At 37.5% G+C, this 21987-nt stretch overlaps 2 protein-coding genes across 5 annotated transcripts in view; both read left to right on the top strand.

Moving 5' to 3' along the window:
* Window positions 1-499: 499 nt before the first annotated feature.
* mfsd14ba (major facilitator superfamily domain containing 14Ba) lies at window positions 500-18997 on the top strand. The gene is made up of 12 exons (XM_067484656.1): window positions 500-800; window positions 5658-5756; window positions 7072-7134; window positions 7260-7387; window positions 7593-7707; window positions 9017-9235; window positions 9503-9616; window positions 11184-11255; window positions 12424-12536; window positions 12939-13036; window positions 14539-14702; window positions 15734-18997. Exons 1-12 carry the CDS (start codon window positions 726-728, stop codon window positions 16004-16006), a joined length of 1533 nt encoding a protein of 510 aa, XP_067340757.1. The 5' UTR covers window positions 500-725; the 3' UTR covers window positions 16007-18997.
* A 512-nt stretch (window positions 18998-19509) lies between these two features.
* Window positions 19510-21987, top strand: part of shroom3 (shroom family member 3) — a 70538-nt gene continuing 68060 nt past the window's right edge. For 3 of the 4 annotated variants that reach the window (XM_067483542.1, XM_067483541.1, XM_067483540.1), the window contains exons 1-4: window positions 19510-19629; window positions 20397-20516; window positions 20630-21010; window positions 21107-21220. In XM_067483542.1, the coding sequence (XP_067339643.1) occupies window positions 19533-19629; window positions 20397-20516; window positions 20630-21010; window positions 21107-21220 (712 nt within the window). In that variant the 5' untranslated portion in view covers window positions 19510-19532. The remainder of the gene's footprint in view (window positions 19630-20396; window positions 20517-20629; window positions 21011-21106; window positions 21221-21987) is intronic. The other variant, XM_067483543.1, reaches the window with a different exon arrangement.

Below are 21987 nucleotides of genomic sequence, written 5' to 3'. Positions count from 1 at the left end.
TTAATGAATTATCTGGAGGATTTAAGACATTTTAAAGGTAAAAATTTATTTCACTACTATACACATTTGTGTTGTAAGTCATACACCTAGTTACACGACGAAACACCCGAGTATGCATTTAAAATGGAAAGTAAACATCTTTTGATGGCAGGGGTTCAGAAGTAATTCATTTGGATCCATTCCTACATTAATCTGGTTAAGAAGCCTATTTAAGACATTTTATAGCTTACAATGCTTTTATTTAGCCAACACTCGTTGTACAGGCTTAATTTGTTATTTGGACAGTGATCATGAATTGAAGGCTTTGTTTTTCTGTGCAAATTAGACACCCTGAATTTAGATTCCGGTCTATTTTCATATAGTTTTTATTAATAACCTTTCAAAACGTACCAGATCGATGTAAACCTGATGAGTTAGTGGCCGATGAGTGTCGCCGGTCGTACGAGCTACGCTTTTGTTCTGAAACCAAACCGGAAACAGCTTTTAGTTCTGTCTGCGTTTACAGTGTATTTACAGTGTGTGAGCCTCTCAAGCAAGCTGCGAACCTCCGAGCCGAGCTGACGAGACGTGGTGGACATTAATTGTGACCATTGATATTTGGTTATTATTCTTTAGTTCGCGTTAGCCTTTTCGGGGCTAAACAAAGAAACATCCTGGAAGCACCCGGAGAACCGCGGATATCCACGCGGCATGGATGCTTCGTGACCCGCGGCAGGTGTGAAGAGATGGCGGCAGAGCCTCCGGCGGGTACCGGCCGGGTGGTTCTGGTCAAGAAGATCATCATGAAGGACGGAGCAGCGGTGAGTGGACGTCCCGCCTTTTCAACCTGTTTTATTCCAACTCGTACAACCTGTACGATTGTCTATCCTGCATGAATCCGTGGGGTTGCTTTTTATTTATTTATTTATTTATTTTTAGAATTAATATCTTAAAATTCTGTAGGCTGTGTAGTGAATTGAGTTAAACTACACGCAACGAATTCCCTCTTTATTCTGTAACATTATATGATGTTAGACACGTCAGTAAACGTGTGTAGCCTATGACATAACATCCACTTAAATACATGACGTATGACTCAAATTAAGTGCTGCGTTAAAAACGGAGGTTTTGTCATTTTCAGAGAAAAGAAAATCACAAAAGAATGACACTGAAAGTAAAACAGACTAAATGTTGTAAATTTTCTCCCATTTTCTGTGTTATGCGAACGTCAACGTGAAGAATCGATAATATGATCTTGACGCTAAAATGAACGAATGAATGAAGCGAACATGAGCCCGAACCAAGCAGATCTGGTCCAAAATGGCTCGTTTTGTGTTGTAATGGAGACAAAGCAAAGCGGCTTTAATGTGGCGCAGAGACAGCTCGGCTTAGTGTGGTGGGGATGATGATGATGATGATGTGGTGGGGACGGATCCATTATCTGTTACATAACAGCTCTCTGCTAGAAATACACGGAGGGCACGAGGAGACTGCAGATTGAACGCTCCGCAGCCTCCGTGGCTCCGTCAGCGTCCATTTTAACATCCCTCATGAAAACATTTTCAGACATACACACCATTTTAAGATCACCTAGAACAACAACGGGGTTTAGCATTTACCTTCTTGAGTGTTTATTTTTCTATGTATTACTGTTGGGGGCTGCACTTTAGAAATATGGCAAATTAGTTTTTACAGCACTAAGCATAAATGTGAAAATACTGTTTGGATCCAGTTTCTCCGCTGACAGGATTAGTTACATTTCTCCGTAGGAAACTATTGATCTTTGCATTTGCTGCTGTTTTTTAGACAAAACAAGACATCGGAGGACATTATCTCGGGATCTGGTCCAAACTTATTTTCATTTTTTTTCACAATTTCAAAATGTTTAATTGAAAATGTTTTGAAAAACAAAATGCAATTATTTGATCGATTGATTGAAATAATAACCACCACAAACAGCATAAATTGGCTTTAACAGGAGGTGGATGAGAAATTATCTTACAAAAGTACAAATAGGCCCAACAATGATCCCAATTAAACAAAATCAAATTAGGACCATACTCTGAATATGCATTAGGCTGGACTGAAATATTTTTTTCTTTTGTAGCTTTTGAGATGTGAAGATCTCCTGCTGGGTTTGGTTTCTGTCATAGTACAATGATTGTCTTTGTGTTTGGGCCTAATATTTGGGCAAAATTCTTTGTTGCAGTGACACCTCTCTCAAACTGAAAGAAATGTTTTCACTGTTTTCTGATGCTTTTGAATTAAGAATCAATGCAATAGTCAAAAAATACGAATTAATCTATTAATTGCAGGCCCTACTATCAGAGTTAAAGGTTAAAGTTTAAAAAGGTAATTTGTTAATAAGGTAAATTTAATTTTTTTAATAATGATGTTAGTTAAAGTTGGCGTTTGTTTTAGGCTAGGTGGCTTACATCACCTTTACAATAATATGGGAAACACTGGTATCTACAATCATTTTACTATACTGCACCAGTGTCCAGTAGGAACCAGACATCACTGTTTTATTTTTTGAAATTGAAAAGCAATAACTCTCCAGAAATGCATCAATTTTATCTCTATAACTTTGTAGACGAACAAATTCCAAATACAGTTGGATGCAAAAGAGTTGGCACCCCTTGGTGAGTAAAGCACCTTGGTGAATCGTTGCAAGTCCAGCCCCACTAGGATATGGAAACATAAAACACAATATTTAGTCTTTTCAATATTAAGACTTTTTAATGCATAATTACAATTCTTGTCGTATATTAAACAGAAATCAGTAAAAACACAATTATACCAAGTGCAAAGAATTGGGCTCCATTGTCAGTACTTTAGCAGGAACTTAAAAAACACATTTTTATTTTTCTATTATGACTTTTTGCAGACAAGTCTCAGCCTTTAATTAGCTTGTGAGACCTGAGGCATGTCAACATTTGTCCTTAGGAAATGTCAACTGGGGCCAGTTGCAAAACTTTAAAATTACATGGACTCCTCAAACCTTGTGTGAACACTCAGCTGCCGTGGGCATTTCTAAGACTCCAAAAATGAAAATTATTAATGCCCACAATAAAGAAGAAAGCTATGAGAAGATGGCAGAACACATTTAGCTTGCAGTTTCCACAGTGAAAGGTAATTACAAAACGGCAGTTAAGGGGATGTTGAGGATAAGATGAGATCTTGAAGAATAAATGCTCACGAGCTGTTTAGAGAGGCAGATTAAAACCAATATTTGACTGCAGAGATTTTGTAGGAAGTTAGCAGATTCTCTTATGGAACAGAAGAAAACAATTTAACAACAGTTTAAAGTTGTCTTTTAATTATAATCATGCTGGATCGGAACTGGTAACTTTCACAGAAGCTTTTTAATGCCTTTCCTCCATGTCACAAGTACCATTGTTGCAGTTTTTGACTTTTTTCCCGCATGACTGCCATAAAACTATCAGAGTTTGGTATGCACCCACAGTGCATTTACTATTCAGACCCTCTTCACGTTATACATTTTGGTATGTTGCAGCCTGATAATGGAATTGTTTAAATTCATTTTTTTCTTATTAAAAAACACTCACTACCACATTATAGCAAAGTGGTAAGAATTTTAGAAAGTTTTGCAAATGTATGAAAAAGGAAGAACTGAAATCTTATATTGGCCTAAGTATTCAGAGCCTTTGTAGCAACACTTGAAATTTAGCTCAGTCCCATTTCTCTTGATTGTCGCTGAGATGTTTCAACATCTAGGATGGAGTCAACCTGTGGTAAATTACACTGATTGAACATGATTCAAAAGGCTTTTTAGATGACATTGCATCTTGACAACAATCACTGCAGCCCTCCACTGATCTGGGCTTTAAATCAGAGTGGCTAGACGGAAGCCTCTCCTTAATCCAAATAGATGAAACCTGTTTGGAGTTTGCAAAAAAGCACCTGAAGGACCCTGGTCAGGGTTGAGAAAAAGTTGAATGGACTAAAGATATACTGTATCATTAATGATAACCTGTTCCATAGTGCTCAGGACCTCAGACTGAGCCAAAGATTCACCTTCCAACATGACAATGATCCTAAGCATACACCTAAGACAACACTGAGTGACTTACACGGTCCACATTGCCTCTATATCCAGTATCTCGCCACTATTTTCATCTCTTGTTCTTTTATTCGCAAATTGTCTGGTTGTCTATCTCCACAACTTTCAGTCGCTGCCAACAATTCGTTGAGTGTATTACAGTTAACTCATCATCAGGTGTGTGCTGCTTTCAGACTGTTAGAGACTAGAAATCTGAGATAGTTTGTCCTGATGTGTGAACTGTCCTGACTTTGACCGTCTTGGCTAATCTTTAGGTGTGTCCAAGCTTTAGTCAGATTATTACAATTTTTAAGTGGTTAAGATTCTCTACATCAAATGTTGCATTTATCAGCTTGTCTTATAGCAGTAGACAAAACATTATTCATTTACTGTTCTTAATCCTTTTAGTTGTTGAACAGCATGTCATCTTTGTTAAACTGAGGGAATTAAATAAAAATATTCAGGTCAGCTGTGCAGTATTTGAGTAGCATTTATGAAGTAAAGAAATCCATACCCCTGTAATATAACACATTTCCCTTGTTTTAAAAAATAATATTAACGAGAATAGCTCATTATCTAAGTAGTGTGAATGTGTTAGTAGAACATGTCACCATTCAGATAGAAAAATAATCTATCTAAATCATGTGTTTTCCATGTCAGCAGGCTGATAACCATTTTGTGTGAGGTGCTCCACATTACTAATACTCACTTACTTTAATTAACCAAAATTCCCGGATGTGTAGGAAAATGAATAATTTAACTTGTCTGCCCTTTTATTAACAAGTAGGCTGTTATATACATGTATAATTCTTTGTGCACACTAAGTCACTGTCGCAAGTCACAATGATTAACACTGGTCCAAGCCGATGTTTTGCTGTTCTTGCACAAAACTAATCTTTTAAGTTGGCCCAATCTTGGAAAACCAACCAGAGAATAATGAGTTTCAGTGACTGCCAGAATGTTTCAGCAAGCATCATTACGTTTTTAGTTGTCTGCAGGAACTCAAAATCTCTGAAAGTTCCTGTTTCTGTTGTTCGCCTTTATCGGGTTGCTTTTGTTATAACTGTGGCCTCAACCTGTGGTGATGGCTCAAATAATTTGATAAATACAATGTGGTCATACAAGTCATGAGTAAGTAATGCTGTTGTCTCTGCAGTGATTAATTATAGAAGGATTTTACTGGTCAAACCATAGTTTATGACAATGGTCCTTTGGGAGAGACCTCAACAACAACTAATGTTTTTTCCATGCAGGATGCAAAACAAAACAAAAGACCAGGATTTTGCTTAGTTTTGTGCATTTATCTTGGTAGTAAGAAGGTGAAAACCTCTAAAACTACTGTATCCTATTTGCCACAATGCAATTTGATACAATCTTTGACTAAACTCCACAACCCAAGTGTGTGTGGAATGTTTTCTTGCCTAAGCAGCAATGAGCCTGATGATGTCACACGGATGTCATCAGGACCATTTCACTTAGAAAAACTTCCTTTCAGATCCAAAGAAGACATGAAACATTAAAACCTAACCCCTTGTGTCTATGGTAAATAAAGTGTTGTCATGTAAATTGCACATTCAAATCTAAAAGTCATAATAATGTGTGTACTGTCTTTCAGCTACAACAGGGTATTGGCAGACCCAGTGTGTATCATGCTGTGGTGGTGATCTTCCTGGAGTTCTTCGCCTGGGGTTTACTCACTACACCTATGCTCACTGTGAGTAATGCTCTGTGCTCTGTGTGTGAGGATGTCGCGTCCGTGTCCGAGCAGCTAACCAGGTTCATACAGAACAGTGTTTACTAGGCCTCAGCCCCCAAATAGGGTTGACCACGCACCAGTAGCTAAGATTCAAGACGATAGCCATCAGAAATCACCCCCTACTCACTCCTTCCCTTCTCACTATATAATGCCCACTAAGTAGTCCACTGAACAGTGAGCAGTCACTTAACATTTCAGACAGTTAACTACCATTCTTACGTTGCGTCATCACTAATAGCTGTTTGAGACGCATGTTCATTTTCTCATCTCTAAAACGGAGAGGATTGTATTGTGTGATTATTACCAACACTTGGACACTATAAAATTCACTATACAGTGCGTATGTAGTGAGTAGGGCGTGATTTCGGACACAGCCAAATTCAAGATTGGTCATGTCACATTAGCAGTCATTATAGAAACTCCCACTATTCACTGTGACGGTATATAAATTATCCTGTTATTATCACGTTTTAAAGATCAATATTCAGAACATTTCGTTGATGTCAAGGCAGTCCCCTATCCCTGGTACACATTTTCATCCAAGCCACTAAGCAACTTTGCAGGCCAGAAGATGCATAGATAAGGAACAGTGTGTGCTTTTTTTTAGCTTTTTAAACAAAGTATGTAGCCTAAATTACAGCTCTACTAATAAAGCATATTATTGCATATGCAAGTGGAAAATATAAAAATTGTTGATTTTCTATTAATTGTGTGTTATGTATCCTTCATATATTTCTATGTATTCAATGATGCTCTGATTACTGTCTGTGAGAATGTGCAGGTGTGTGCATTCAGACAGATAAATTGGTGCACAGTTCAGCTAGAAAGGGAGTGAGACATAACACTGATAAATAGCTGAGCAACAGATAGCTCTTTGTTAATTTTGCTGAACCCTCTCGTGAGAGCAGTGCTGTGTAACTTAGTCGTATTTCCTTCATTGTGCTTTTATACTTTATACTCTTAAAATAAAACCGCTCAAAAGACTGGTTATGAACCAGGTACATTTTTGGCACTGAGTGAGATTAGCGTTGTCATTTATTAAAACATTTATAGTGTTCAAAAAAGTAAGAAAAACTTGAAATTATGTATAATATGACCTCTTTAATGAAAGATTATACAACATTTGTATCTTGTGGTTTAACACACATAGTTTGGCTCTCATAGAGTAAGATAAATAGTTTGCTACTGGTTCCATAACTAGATTTGTTTGTTTTTGCTGAAACAAAAATCTGTGTAGGTTTTATTAATGTTGGTGTTCTCTCTCTTTTGATAGGTTTTACATGAAACATTTCCTCAGCATACATTCCTGATGAATGGACTCATTCAGGGAGTGAAGGTAAGACATTGAACATTTTTTTTTTTTTACTGTGAATTTATTATTATTCAAACAAAAACACACTGTTGATGATGCTCCTGTTAGCAAGTTGGCTAATTTGTCAATGATTGTCTCTTCCTATCAAGGGTCTGTTGTCATTCATGTCTGCTCCCCTGATTGGTGCATTGTCAGACGTGTGGGGCAGGCGCTCCTTCCTGTTGGTCACCGTATTCTTTACCTGTGCTCCAATCCCTCTAATGAGACTCAGCCCTTGGTAGGACTTACTATTTGTGTTGGTAAAGCCTTGTTAATATTAAAAAAAGAAATATTATTCTGATCAAAAATTTCCATCCACAGTTGGAACTTTCATTTAATAACGGGACAGTTAGTCGTAGTTCAGTAGTAGTTAAAATTTGTTCTTGCTTTGAAGCAAGAAATAAAACTTCTAAGGGTTTTTTCTTACACATCTCATCCTCTAGGTGGTATTTCGCCATGATCTCCATGTCTGGAGCTTTCTCCGTCACCTTCTCAGTCATCTTTGCCTACGTTGCTGATGTGACAGATGAGAGAGAGAGGAGTACAGCCTATGGTCTGGTAAGGATTTTTGTGGGGCATGTTCTCCCTGAATCTATCATGTTAAATCTATAAATATAAATCTGTATACAAAGTTAAGAGTTAAAGTAAGTGATTTGCAAAGAGTTTTTTCACTGTTTGTTGTTTTTCCAGCCAGCTTCTCTATCAAATACAAATTTGAGATTTAACCAAAAAACCAAATGGAATAGAAACAAATATCGGAGGAACTTCTGTTTGTATATCAGCAAGTGTAAATTAATGACATCAATGAAAATGAAAATGAATTGGATCCTATAGGCAACTATCCAGTGATAATTTGGTAAATGATTTTTAACTCCAAATGACATCTCACTCCCAAAATGCACATGAATAAAAACTGATAGAATGAATGTTCTCTTGGAGATGTCTGTAAAGAATTACAAAGGACTCACACACAGCCACTTTCAACTGTCAGATGTCCAATGGATTACACTAAAAATGCCTATTGATACAAGCATCTTTGTGGGGTTTTTTTTCTTTAGAACCAGGCTATAAAAATGTCAGACAAAAAAATAAAATATCCAGAGTTTGGATGCATCACAAAGATCACTTTTCTATCAACTTTTCAATCTGTTATTTTTTAATTGAATGTCATTGAAGCATTCATTTTGTCAGTCACCTGAAAAGTGAGTCACACCATAGAGCCACATTCTCTCAGATTTTCTTTCTTTCATATATCAATAATGTAGGCTTCTAAACATATTTACTTACATATATTTTGACCAAAGTCAAAATATATGTAAGTATGATATTTTGATATTTTGACCAATGTCAAAATATATGTCTTTTCTCTCTGGAGAAAGAAACTCCTGATATATATGATATAGGAAAACATCTACATCTTAATAGCGGTACAGTGTGCCATATATTGTAAATGTTAAATGAAATTCTAGTTAAATAAGTATTGGATCATATTAAAGAACTCAGATCAAGATTCCAGCTAAAGAATCTACTAGTTAGCAAATGATAGTATGCTAATGCTTTAAACCAAGGTGGTGAAAAAGGTGTGGAATTACATCTGCCAAATGTCAGCATATTAGCCTTGTCATAAACACGTTAGAATGCTGATGTTAGCTGTGAATAAGAACAGCCTCATCACTCTGGACGATTTGACAAACTGGTGGACTGTTTTCATGAGTTTCGTCTTCGTTAAATCTTCTCTAGCTTATTAAAATGGAGGTCAAGTTGCGTAGTAGCAAGCAGCTCCATTTAAAAAAGGGCTGATTTTTTCTGCCTCTGAAATTAGCCTCCTCTCTTTCCCTTTTTCCTGGGTCCCCTTTTATCCGTGTAGGTGTCAGCTACTTTTGCAGCCAGCCTGGTGACGAGTCCAGCGATAGGTGCATACCTGTCAGCCTGGTACGGGGACAACCTGGTGGTCCTGGTTGCCACATTAATCGCTCTGGCTGACATCTGCTTCATCCTGCTGGCTGTGCCTGAGTCTCTGCCGGACAAGATGAGGCTCAACACCTGGGGGACACCAATATCCTGGGAGCAAGCTGATCCCTTTGCTGTCAGTAACAAATGACGCATTATAATATTTAACTGATTAATGGGTTCAGTAATAATTTATAGTATGTAAAGTGGAGACATGGGTGAAGGCACCTCAATGTTCCTCAACACAGTAACATTATTTTAATAATTTAATTATGCTATAGGACTAGGTTATGGACAGAAACTGTTTACTGCTATAGTGTAATAATAAAAAAAAATGCTATGTTGGCTATGTTCACAGCCTGTAACATTGACCCTTTGTGTTTTCTGTCTCTTTCTCCTTTAGTCTTTGAGGAAGGTGGGTCAGGACTCAGCAGTCTTACTGATCTGTATCACTGTGTTCCTTTCTTATTTGCCGGAGGCTGGACAGTACTCCAGTTTCTTCCTATACCTGAGACAGGTGAGAGACACCGGTGCCCAGCATTTTCCTACCTATTCTAGAATTACTTTTATTACTAACATTATTAATATTAGTTCAACTACTATTGAAAGTCACCCTGTGTAGAAGAAACTCTACGTTGCGGAAAACATGAGGTTTTGGTTCCAGAAATGGAGATTAAGATTTCTCAGAGTCAGCTTTAAAACATTTACTCTATTTAAAACATTTTAAACATTTATTCCTGACATTACCGTAATCACTGTAAGTCATAAAACAAATGCATGTTAAGCTTTAGACACAGGTCTATCAAAAATTATTTCACATGTGTGATGCAATAGTCAGTATAATTTCATATACTAGGGCAGTATATAGATATTGTTCATCTTTCAGCTAAAAACACTTTTAATATTTAAAAACTGGAAGTGTTTGAATATAGGCTACATATAATTATTATTAGTTGGTAGACTAAGAATGTGAGGTCAGAATCAATATAAATGATATGATCATGATTTAGATTTTAACACCTGCTGCCATTGAGTACTTTGTCCTAGAAGGATAATGATTGAATATTTAGGTTGATTAGATTCCAGGACTTTATAATTCATAAAGGACATCCAAATCTGCTAAATATTGAACTAATGAACTGATATAGAGTTAACTTACTGTCTCTTTTCTTCAAACTCAAACTCTTTCACCCCTGCTGAGAAAAATGGCAAAAATGGCAACTCTTTATTCCCCCATTTGCCATGGTAAATCCTAGTATTTGATTATTGCTTTGTATGCGTTTATGTGCTTTTATGGAAAGGACTTGTGGTCCCTTAAAGATGTTTTTGCTTTACACAGTGTGCTAATGTTTCTATCTAGAACACGACTACACTAAAAAAAGGATCCTTATTCCATCTAAAAAATGTACTTTAAAGTTCAACTGCCACTCATGTGAAAGTCAACTCATTGCATTGGGCACCAAGTTACTTTTTTTACTTCATTTTTTTTTTTTTTTTTTTTTGCTCTCCTTAGCTGCAGTGGAGAAAATGTCTCTAGCATTTTTACTTATGTATTAACTAGTAGTTGTCTGACTTTGACTTTTAGCACAATTTGAAATTGTATTACAATCCTGTATGCATAAACCAGAGAACATGAATAAAAGAAGAATTTGAATAATTAAAATTATGATAAAAAATATGAATAAATTAATCAAACCACAAATGCATAACCAAATCTCTCTTGGTTATCATAATCAGTACCCTGATACACTAATATTTGTTTCTACAAACGTAAGGGGAAAAACAACAGATACCAGCTAATAAATACACAATGTACTAGTTGTCCCCTAAGTCCTGCATTCACAACTTGGGTAAAAGCATGGAACAACAATTATTGAGGCATGATGGTTTGTTTGCCTAATAAATATCTTTTAATATTGCAATGCTTGATCAAAATTCCCAAAAGTATACATTTGTGAAACACGCAAAAGGAATGGAGCTTTTACACTGCTACTTCAAGTCCTGCTCTAAGTAGCAATCTAACCTGACACCTGTGAAGCTCATTAAAAATTAATAATAACATTAATTTCTGCCTTTCTCAACAGATTATACATTTCTCCTCCACAACTATTGCTGTTTTTATTGGAGCAGTGGGCATTCTGTCCATCGTAGCACAGGTAACACACATACAAACACTCCACCCCATAATATTTAGTGTAAGGGACTGGTTTTAGGGTTGGATCCAATAAGGCGCTTGTCACAATCGCTCAGTTTAAATACAGTTTATTATAAAATAATATGGTAAGCCAAGCAGGATGGAGATGTATTGAGAGTGGAGTCTAGAGGAGAAGCGTGGTTCTTATGGGGAAGAGTGGAGTACGGTCCTGGCTGAGTAGATAGATCTTTAGATGCGGCGAGGATGAGTTACTTGAAGAGAGGGTAGGGAGATGGTGGGAGGGGTGTCCACTGGGGAAGATGTAGTGGTCTGGATCCATAACAAAGTGGCAGGCCTGGTAGTGAGTGAGTGGAACGTAGCCATGGGGAATCTCCAATCCCTGACGTGAAAAGAACTCCAACAAATCCCTTTACTCTGGGCTCTGTAAAAAGTAGTAGACAGATAATCAGGTGGCTTGATAAAAACGTGTGCATGGCATGATTAAAGCATAGACATAACGTGGTAAATCCTCTTCTTATATTGCGTGGTTGCAAGAGCTCGTGATAATCTTGATTCTTCAGGGACCGATAACAATACTCATAATACTTACTCAGACAACCGAGAGTCGATAGGAAGCGGTTACTCCAGAGTAGCAGGCAGAGGCTGGTCGGGAAAAACGTAGCGTGGTCTGAACCGTAGATAGCAATGTTGATTTCAATGGAAGCTGGGAAGCCGCGATGAGAAAGCAGCTTGGTGAGGGGACTGAGGAGAGCAGGTGAAACTGATTACAGGTGTTTAGTTAAGCGGGGAAAATGTGACGGGACCAGGAACAGGAAGTGGCTGCAAAATAAAAAGTCTAGAAGGAGGAAGTGAGATTGACGATCCTGACAATTTAGTATTCATTTACACAAAAAGCTGCATTTACACTGGTATTTTCAAGTGCCACATATGCACAATGATAAGCATCTTTGTCAGCCATCACAGTGCTAATAGCCCCTGTTTTATACATCCTGTGAACCTGTATCTGTCCATCAGCAGAAAAACTACTGCACTTTAGCAGTTCATTGACAGCAATAATAAATGAGGTAGCTAGCTGACAAGTATCACTGACTTGAGTTGTCATCTTACATCTAAGTAGCTAAGTGTAAACATTTTAAATAAGTTGCTTAAACTCTCAATTTTTTTCCCAGACTCTCTTCCTCACCCTTCTGATGAGGACTTTGGGCACTAAAAACACTGTCCTCTTGGGTTTGGGTTTCCAAATCCTTCAGCTAGCTTGGTACGGCCTTGGATCAGAGCCATGGTGAGATCTGTGTGTGTGTGTTATTTTTCTGTTCATGTGTAAGGCTACTGTAATCGCATAGTCAAAACTAATCAAACAGGTTGTAATTCACTTTGCCATCATTGTGTTTGCTTTTATTTGAAGTAATTTATTTAATTTTTAAATTTTCATTGTGATATGTTTGCAAGAGATTGATCAATAAAGTTTCGAGAAGATATACGCTTTATCTATCAAGAATAAATAACAATGTCAAAAAATATTTTATTACAACTTTTTGGGCAACAGCTGGTTGTTTCTGATGCAGTCTGATGCCAGATATTCAACACTATAATAATAATAATAATAATTATGGATCATAATATATAGACATCCGATATGCTCAGCCTTAACTGTGTGTGTTTGTGTGTGTGCTTGTGTTAACAGGATGATGTGGGCGGCTGGTGCTGTAGCTGCAATGTCCTCCATCACCTTCCCAGCTGTCTCTGCTCTGGTGTCACAGTCTGCTGACGCTGATAAACAAGGTGACAAAGACGTTCCTCCTCTCCTCTCCTTTCACTGCACGTAAATAGCATGAGTGTGTGTTGTGTGTGTAGGTTTTTTTCACCCCTTTCCACGTGGAAAGTAATAGGAGTTTATTTCATGAATTTCTGAATTTGGTCCAAAAAAAAAAAAGCTTTCCGTAAATCATAGTATCAGGTCCTTTCAGCGTTTTAGCCTCCTCTGTCAATGAAACTCTGAGTTACAGTAAAGTTGTGTTTCACATTAACTGGGGAGCCCAGTTATCTAGTAATACCGATGTTTTGAGGATCAATTTGTGACTAACTAGGTAATAATAAATATTGTACTTAAGCTTTTTTCTCTATAGCATCTTGCTGACTAGAGGAAATCAAATTACACAGTACTGAATTTTACACAGAACTGTGTAAAATCCCTGGGCCACCATCAGCTTTGCTGTATTACAAAGGTTGCAGTGACAATCCATATTTATTTGTTGATGTCTTTATTAAGATACAACCAGGAAATACAGGAAGTATGTCAGCATTATTAAAAAACACAAACCTTTAGCACAAAACTAATTTTACAGCTAAAGACGGTATTTAGTGTAACCTTTCTTTGTACTTAGCACATCTTGAATCCTTTTGGCTTGCATTGGCACTGTATTAGCAGTGTGCTTGATGGCATTTTCATGGTTAAAAATAAAACTATTCCCAGTCAAAGACTTTTCCAGAAGGAATGGCACAATTAATAAAATTCTGTCTGTACTTTTCTGCGTTAGTTCGGACACTATCACCAACAGCATTGGCAGAAATGCAGACCACCAACCATGTTTAACATAAGGGTGAAAGTACTCATTCTTCCACCTCTTTCCAGCTCTTTTTCCCACATATTGTCAATGATTGGACCGAAAAACTGTAAAACTTCAATTCATGACTCCATAATAAACTTTACCACACTTCTTCACTTCAATCCTTATGAGCGATTTCATATCTCAGCTTTTTTCCTGTGTATTTTTTGGAAAACTGGTTTCTTGGCTGCTATCCTCCACAAAGAAGCTCTGTAGAAGCTTTACCAAGCTTCTACAGACTTTGGAGGGATCAACTTGGCAACCGGTTGATAATCCAGGTTCTTGCTGGACTTGTTCCAATCTCTCAGAGAAGAAAAACTGACAAACTTCTCATCTGATTTTCACTGTTTTCTACGCCCATGTTTGGCCCAAGAGAGTTCAAGTCATGCTGAGTGCAGGGGGAATTTTTGTGTCCTCTAATCCTGTGTAGATATTTTTCTACACTTTGTTGTATTCTAATAGAGACTACAAAATGGTATCAGACAATGAAGAATGTGCAAAAGTTTTTTTATGTGTTTTTGTTTTGTGTTTATGTGTTTTTAGTTAATGTAATTTTATTGATGAGTAAGAACTGGAGGACAAACAAAGGATTGGTTTAAGGTGTCTCCCCTCTTGTATCAGGACATACAGTTAAATGTTCTCTGTGTCAGCAGTAACATGAGATTTCCTCCCCTGCAGGTGTGGTTCAGGGGATGATCACAGGGATCAGAGGACTGTGTAATGGTCTGGGTCCAGCTCTGTATGGATTCATCTTCTTCCTCTTCAATGTTGAGCTTGACACCATGGACCCCATCCAGAGTGATTACAACATTGACCCTCTGCCTTTGCACAGTCCCACTGAGGTACTGTTACTTTCTGGTTTGCTTTCCGTCATCGAAGGAGAATTGTCAAAAATGTAACAAATCAACCCACAATGGTCGGCGGGTGTGTGTATAAACATGTATTCACATACACGTACAGTGAAGCTTCAATGGGCGACTGTGGCGCAGGAAGGTAGAGCGGTCGTCCACCAATCTCGCAGTTGTTGGTTCGATCCCTGGCTCCTCTGGTCATATGTTGAAGTGTCCTTGAGCAAGACACTTAACCCCAACTTAATTGCTCCCGGTGAGTGTTGCCCAGCTCCATAGCAGCTCCCCCATCAGTGTGTGATTGCGAGTGGGAATGGGTGAATAAGAAGCTTTGAGTGCCACTAGATTGAAAAGCGCAATATAAGGGCAGACCACTTACAACTTACCATTCAGTGCTTTGAAACAGTTATCAACTCCTTTTGGCCTATGATCATGTAGACGTATAGTATATGTCTAGGTATAGTATAATCAAATCACTTTATACACAGTTTGGAACCACTGATTTAGTGTGGATGAGTTAATTAATTTTATATTGGGAGTTCATTTGTCAGTTCAGATACACAGCCCTGCTTGTGTTCCAACTATCCCTGCCCTACATACTGCTTTTCTGGGTTCTGATTGAGTAAAGTCACCTAGTTCAGGAAATTAGCAGTGGGGAAACAAGTGTAGGGAAACAAGCAGGGCTGAAGCCCTTAAGGAGCCTGGGTGCCTCCCCCTGCTTTGTTACTTTATGTGCACACATTTTGAAAGGAATCGCTCTGAAACTTAACGTAGCAAGTAAAATTTATATTTTGAATTAGAATCACAAGAGATAGGGGCAGATAATGAAAGACTACTACGGCTACTATACATTTGTTTTACTAAAACCTCTTTGACACTATAAACCTCAGGGTCTGGGTTTGACTTTACACTTACAGTTCAGTAAATGCTGCACTAGTAATGCAACTGTATTATTAAAAACAAAAACAAGGGAAATGCAAAGCAGCTTAACAATGTAAAAAAATGTCTTTTTCTGTCTCTTTTAGCGAGCGCTTATCCCCGGCCCACCCTTCCTGTTGGGTGCATGCACCGTGGTCATTGCCTTCCTTGTCGCTCTCTTCATCCCTGAGAAACCCTCCTGCTCCTCCGCTGCCTCCCAGCTGTCTCTCAATGACAAGCCCCTCTCAGAAAGTAAAGAGTCGATGTCCTCTCTGGCTGGTGTCCACATCAACACGCCACTCCCTGGCAGCGATGAGGAGAACCCCCCCACCGCCAGCGACGAGGACTTTGAGCCTTTGCTGCAGGACAGTATTGTTTGATGGACCACAGAGTGTGGAGCCATGATGGTGTTTTGATTGATTGACACTTTGCCACAAAGACAAACAACTAGTAACACATTTTCTTTGGTGCAAGACGGGACATTATATACTTTTATTGTCAGAAGACCGTGAGAAGCTCCAATAGCATTGTTTCTTTGCCAGAAGGCAGGACTAAAATAATGCTTTACTGATGAGGTACAGAGACAGTAACATCTTGTTAGCGACCACGTTGGTTTATCACTGGGGCTTGGGAGCAGAGAGCAAACACATAAGATGTCATTGTCTGACTGGACAGAAGAGAAGAGGACAGAGACAACTGGGCCAATAGAGACCACAGATTAAATGGAAACCATCCTTTGATTGAATGATGGAGAGACCATTGGTGTTTGTAATTGAATGGGTAAGGCCCGTTCTTTAATCATGTCCACATAAAACCCCATAAAGGGAAAGAGAAGTATGTTAGAGGTTCGTGTGGAAGGAAAGATGATTGTTTTTGTGATTACCAAGAAAATGTGTTTTACCTTCAGCTGTATCATTTAAAGCTGTCTTTTAATGTTTAATGTTTTATTTCTTATTGATTACTGTACAAAAAAACATGTCTACAACATACTTAAAACAGCCAAAACATCACCTTTTTTTAATTTTAATTTACTTTTTTATTTTTATTTTTTTTGGGGGGGGGGGTCTTATTTGATTTTTATTCTTTTTAAATGCACAGTATACTGCTATGAACTATCGACGCCAACAAAGTATGAATGTGGAGAGCTGAGAGATGAATCATAAACATAAGAAACTAATGTATCAGAATATTAACTTTAATAGTTACTTTCATCTCAAAGTTGTTTCTGCAGCCAAGTTGCCTCTTTTAGTTTTATCCATAACAAAGAATAGGATCATAGGATAGGAATAGGATAGAAAACCTCACTGGATAGTTTTTACTATTCATTTCTCCAGTCGGTATCTGTGTTTGTCACTACCTCAGATGAACGTGTTTTTAAACTACACTCCACATTTGTTTATTCATATTCTGTCACATTTGTTTTGTTTTTATATCAAAGTCACTTTATGAAGGTGCTGCTGGCAGTGGGAAAACCTCACAGTTGCAACTCTGCTGTTTAACATGTTAGCAGTCCGAACTGTTGTGTGCTTTCCAAGTTAAACACTTACCTCAGAGCACCTCTATAAATTGGTGCTAGTCCCACTATAGCTGGAACAGTAAAATGTCCAATTATGTTAGGATTCCATTATTTCTATGTTGCATCAAGTCTCCTATGCACATCGTGTGTGTGTACCAGATCCCCCATACCAGATTTGGTGGCACTATGAGACACTGCTGCTCTCTTAGCTCAGTAGCATGTTGCATAAATGCTATAAATGGGGTTTACTTGTACTGTAGGTCCCCTTGCATTGTAATTCTAAAGCTGGGTACTTTTTAATTAAAAACAAATCATTTTATAACACTACTTGTTTATCTATAGTGTCATGCAGTTATCTAGTGGCCCTTGAGAAAAAAAAGGCCACTAGCTGGACGCATGACACCTTGGGGGATGTTCCTAAACTAAAATGCTTCTGGCTCTGATTCCCCAGAGTCAGTGTGCCTTTGATTTTAATATGTGCGAGGGTGCATGGACCCTAGTGTACTTGTTGTTCCATCAACTGCGAGCTCAGCTGCAAACCCGCAGGCTAAGGCTCATATGCTACAGTTAATTTGTACTGATGTCCAGACAGTTGCTGGTCTCCGTTTTTTAACATGTTGCAGATTTGAGGTTTTTCCCAAACAGCAGTTAATTAACTTATACTTGAAGCATCCAGCAGAAATTCTATTTGAGCTTTAGAGAAATTTAATAAAAGTTTCAGACGTATATAACTAGCACAGAGTGTATTTATTTGACCTTAACATATAAATGTATATGTGAATTGTAAAATGGTTTGTATATAATATAAGTGCAGTGTGGGAGTGGCTAGTGTGTTGTGATTGCTTATGGTTTTCCTTTAGTGTTTAGTCCCGTTTTGCTCAATGGGACTAACACAGCCTGGGTTGGGGGCACAATTCTCCCTTTGCAGCTAATATGTAAGAACATTCGACATGGATTTTATTATGTTAATTCAGAGCAGACTATGAATAAGTCTCATCTAATTTAATCTTTTTTTTTTGTTATCACCTAAGTATGTTTACATCCACACTAATATCTTACTTTTTGATCATATTTGGGATATGTTTAAATTAAAAAAAAGATTTTCCTACTTCTTAACCCTGATGCTCATTAACATAGTTAAATTTAATTTCAAACACATTGGATTAGATCCACTTGTACTATAACAACTTTAAAATCTCACATTCCATCAGTTGTTATAGCAGTTTCACATTAAAGACCCAAGTAATATTTCATATGTGGTATGACAAAGACAACTGTTGTTTTTTTCCTGTTACTAGAACACTCTTTTTAACATTTATAATTTGTTATTTTTACATTTAGGCCTATAGAGCCAAAATGATTGATAATTCGGTAGGGTGTGATGTTGATAAGAGCAAATACTCAACAACCAAGATTCTAAGTAGGATATCAGTGTGTGATGAAAACTCATCTTGATCTCCTAAGTTAGTTGAAAAGCTGTAAAACTGACTCAGTAGTGTGAATATTGCACATAGATTGGATGTCTGTACATGTGAAGAAATTACATTTCTGTAGTTTTACTGTAAATACACTTTGTTTGTTGTCCTGTATGGAGGAGTACCAGCTGGTTGTTGATTATTAAGAATTAAAACAGAACAATATTTGGCAATATTTGTATGATGTGTGCTGTTTTTTTTTTTTTTCATATTCCAGCTGGAGATACACCCTCGCAGAAAACTTTTTTTTTATTGTTGTCCTTTGTATAGGACTCTTTGTAACTTTATGTAACTTTTTTCTAGTATTTATTTACAAAAGTTGCATATTGTTCAATTAAGTAAATGAAGGAAACTCACAATAAAATAATTTGTGTACATTTTTGCTGATTTCAAATTCTATAACTATCCATTCTGCAATCACTTAACTATAAATATAATTAACACTTTTATGCTTTGTTTAGGAAATTTCAGCAACAGACACATCGACCTCACCACATAGTTTATTAATGACTGTACCAGACCTTTAAACTGTATTACACAATCTTCTCAGCTAAAAAGGAAATGCACCTTTCTCATAGGATTATGCAAATCTTTCAACCAATATAAAAACATTAACATATACTAGATACTGGTCAATCTGTCCATTGTCAGGATCAAGAATAATTTTCTAAATACAATGAAATATTTATAAACTTTATTGTACATTTTAATTTAAATTATCAACCGAGTTGCATTACACTGATTTGAAAATTAAAAAGGACATTAAGTTAACAGCTGCACTGATGGAAATGACGCCCGGGCAAAAGTGACCTCTACTGGGCAATGTGGGTCATTGTCCAGGAACCACCAAAAATCGTCCAATTAGAGTCTAGATTGTCGGTCATGTGACCTAGCAGCCGCGTAAGGCATGAGCAAATGGCAACAACAAATATGGAGGTTGAATCGTTCAGCTTCACACCGGAGAGATACTGGACGGAGGAGAAGGAGAGGACACTCATAACGTTTTTCTCAAGTGAGTCTAAACAACAGAGCAGCCGTTTTCCATTCCATTATTGAAGTGATTTAAAAGTTGCTGTTTTCATCGATGTGTTGTCGGAAGGTGGGACATTTTGCTGGCAACCGTTGCTCGACGGAAGCGACCGGTATTAGCAGAAAGCAATGTAGTGTGGTGATAGCAGTGGCGACTAGCAACTAAATTCAACTTAGCAGCTGGCTTTTTAAAAATGTCTTTTTTTTTTTTCAATATTTATGTTAGGCTTTATAAACAAACGAAATTTCTAGAATTTATAGGGGCTACGCATTATGAATTCATTAAGAGCATTTTTATTAAGTTACTGTAGCCTAACGCTAATTAACGTTAACACAATTCATATTTAGAAGTTACAAACTTATAACAAGGTAGCAGTACAGTTTATGTGGTATTCTATAGATAGGATATGTGTAGATATACTTTAAGTTGATAATTATTCTACACAATAGTGTTAATTGTTCAGAAGCTAGCGTATGTGACACTAGCAAATGAAATTGCCCACTTAATAACTCTTAGTAAGCTCATGAAATTATAAAGTTAATGAATCCTACATCTGACATATCTGTTTCTTCCACATATTTGCAAATAAAAAATAGTTATTGAAATAGTCACCATATCATTGCTAAAACATCAAATCTAATGCTGGCCTGAGACATTTTCACAGTACTGTGCGTATTAACTGGAGTTGCCACAACACTGCGAAGCCTGTAAGTTAAACGATAGTTTGTCTGCTTCGTTTTCCCTCCCAGAGCACAGTTGTCTGTGGAACCACAAGTCAGAAAACTACAAGAACCGCCAGCTGCGATTGAAAACACTAGACCGCCTGAGGATCCTGCTGTCAGCGCACCCCCCACCTGTTCCATTCACTGGTAAGGCTGTGAAGCCCTTGGCCTTCAAAGCTGCTATTTGTGTACAAAAAATATACAAAAGATATATTTTTATTACCATTCTGCTTTTTTTTTTTTTTTTTTCTTTCCTTTAGTGGAAGACATCAAGAATAAGTTCAAAAACCTTCGAACCACGTTTCAACGTCAGTACAAAATGGTTAAGGTGAGCAAAGTGTGCAGGTCGGATGGCGTGTTTGTGCCACAGTGGAAGCACTACCAGCAGCTGATGTTCCTGCGGGACTGCTGGGAGCAAGATGTCTGTGTTGATGACCCACAGCTCTCTCCACTGACTGTTCCACAGGAGACCCAGTCAGTTCCTGTGTCCCCAGGACTGAGCACCTCCTTCCTTCCCAGCCTATCTGCCTCCTCCCTCTCCCCATCCCAGTCCTCCTCCTCCACCTGTGTCCCATCCAACATCATGGTGAAATGTTACTGGACTGAAGAGAGGGAACGTGTCTTAATAGCTTTCTACTCTGGTAAACAACCACACTTACTACTCTTTCAGTGACAGGCGTAATGACAGTGCTGCATAGCTCATCTGAGTTGTTGTTGTTGTGTGTCGTTGTGCACAGAACACAGCTGTCTGTGGAACAAGAAGTCTGAAAACCACAATAACCGCCAGCTCAGACTGAGGCTTCTGGAAACTCTTAGGAACCAGCTGTTCGACCACTCTGTGTCTTTCTCAGGTAAACATTGCATTGCTGCTTGTCGTGGCTACTTCACAGCATATTATAATCATCAGAGTAAAGGGTTCCATCCAGACTTAATAAGTAAGACTATTAGAAAATGTATGTATTTGACCCATGTGGAAAATTAAAAGAGGATGTTTAATTTTTTTATGATTAATAGGATTCAAAAAAATGTAGCAAAAGTGTTTTAAAAAAACATTTTTATTACATCTTGTACGTTATACCCTCATCTTTTAAACCATCCCTTGAGCCAATGAAGTCACAGTTATGTGAATTATAGATAATTTACAAATAGTTTGAAGCCTCTTTTTTAAAATAGTATAATTCCAACACATCAATAGTTTAAACTGAGATATTCATACACACACAGGCAAGAAAAAGTTACACAGTCGTATTTTTGTTATCTTTAAATTATCTATATCTTTAAATTTTCAATTCATCAAAAATCACAAAAAATAACAATTAATTTGTGAGCATATGGGGCACAAATAATGGTCAAATAAAATTAGCATGTTACGTTCATCAAAAAAAAGCCCTTATATTTAGATATAATATATTAGATATTTAGGTGTGATTTCATTCCAGGCCTTTCGCGGAACTTTCCAGAGGTCTGCTGTGCTGGTTGGGCAGTGTTCCTGAATACTTTGGTCTTTCTCACACACCAGATCAATGGGTTTCAAATCTGGCAATTGAGCTGGCCGAGCCATCGCTGAGAGTATTTCAGCAGCTACTTTCCTTTCCAGATAAATCTTACATAACTGTGT

This window comes from Channa argus, chromosome 18 (assembly GCF_033026475.1).
Source record: "Channa argus isolate prfri chromosome 18, Channa argus male v1.0, whole genome shotgun sequence".
In the NCBI taxonomy this organism is placed as follows: Eukaryota; Metazoa; Chordata; class Actinopteri; order Anabantiformes; family Channidae; genus Channa; species Channa argus.
This window is presented reverse-complemented; position numbering and strand designations above follow the sequence as displayed.

Bases quoted from the DNA above. Each gene is read 5' to 3' on its own strand.
- mfsd14ba (XM_067484656.1), top strand. From the start codon at position 726: ATGGCGGCAGAGCCTCCGGCGGGTACCGGCCGGGTGGTTCTGGTCAAG. The intron at 9,617-11,183 runs GTGAGAGACACC...CTTTCTCAACAG, and splicing joins TCTTCCTATACCTGAGACAG to ATTATACATTTCTCCTCCAC. The intron at 14,703-15,733 runs GTACTGTTACTT...TGTCTCTTTTAG, and splicing joins CTTTGCACAGTCCCACTGAG to CGAGCGCTTATCCCCGGCCC.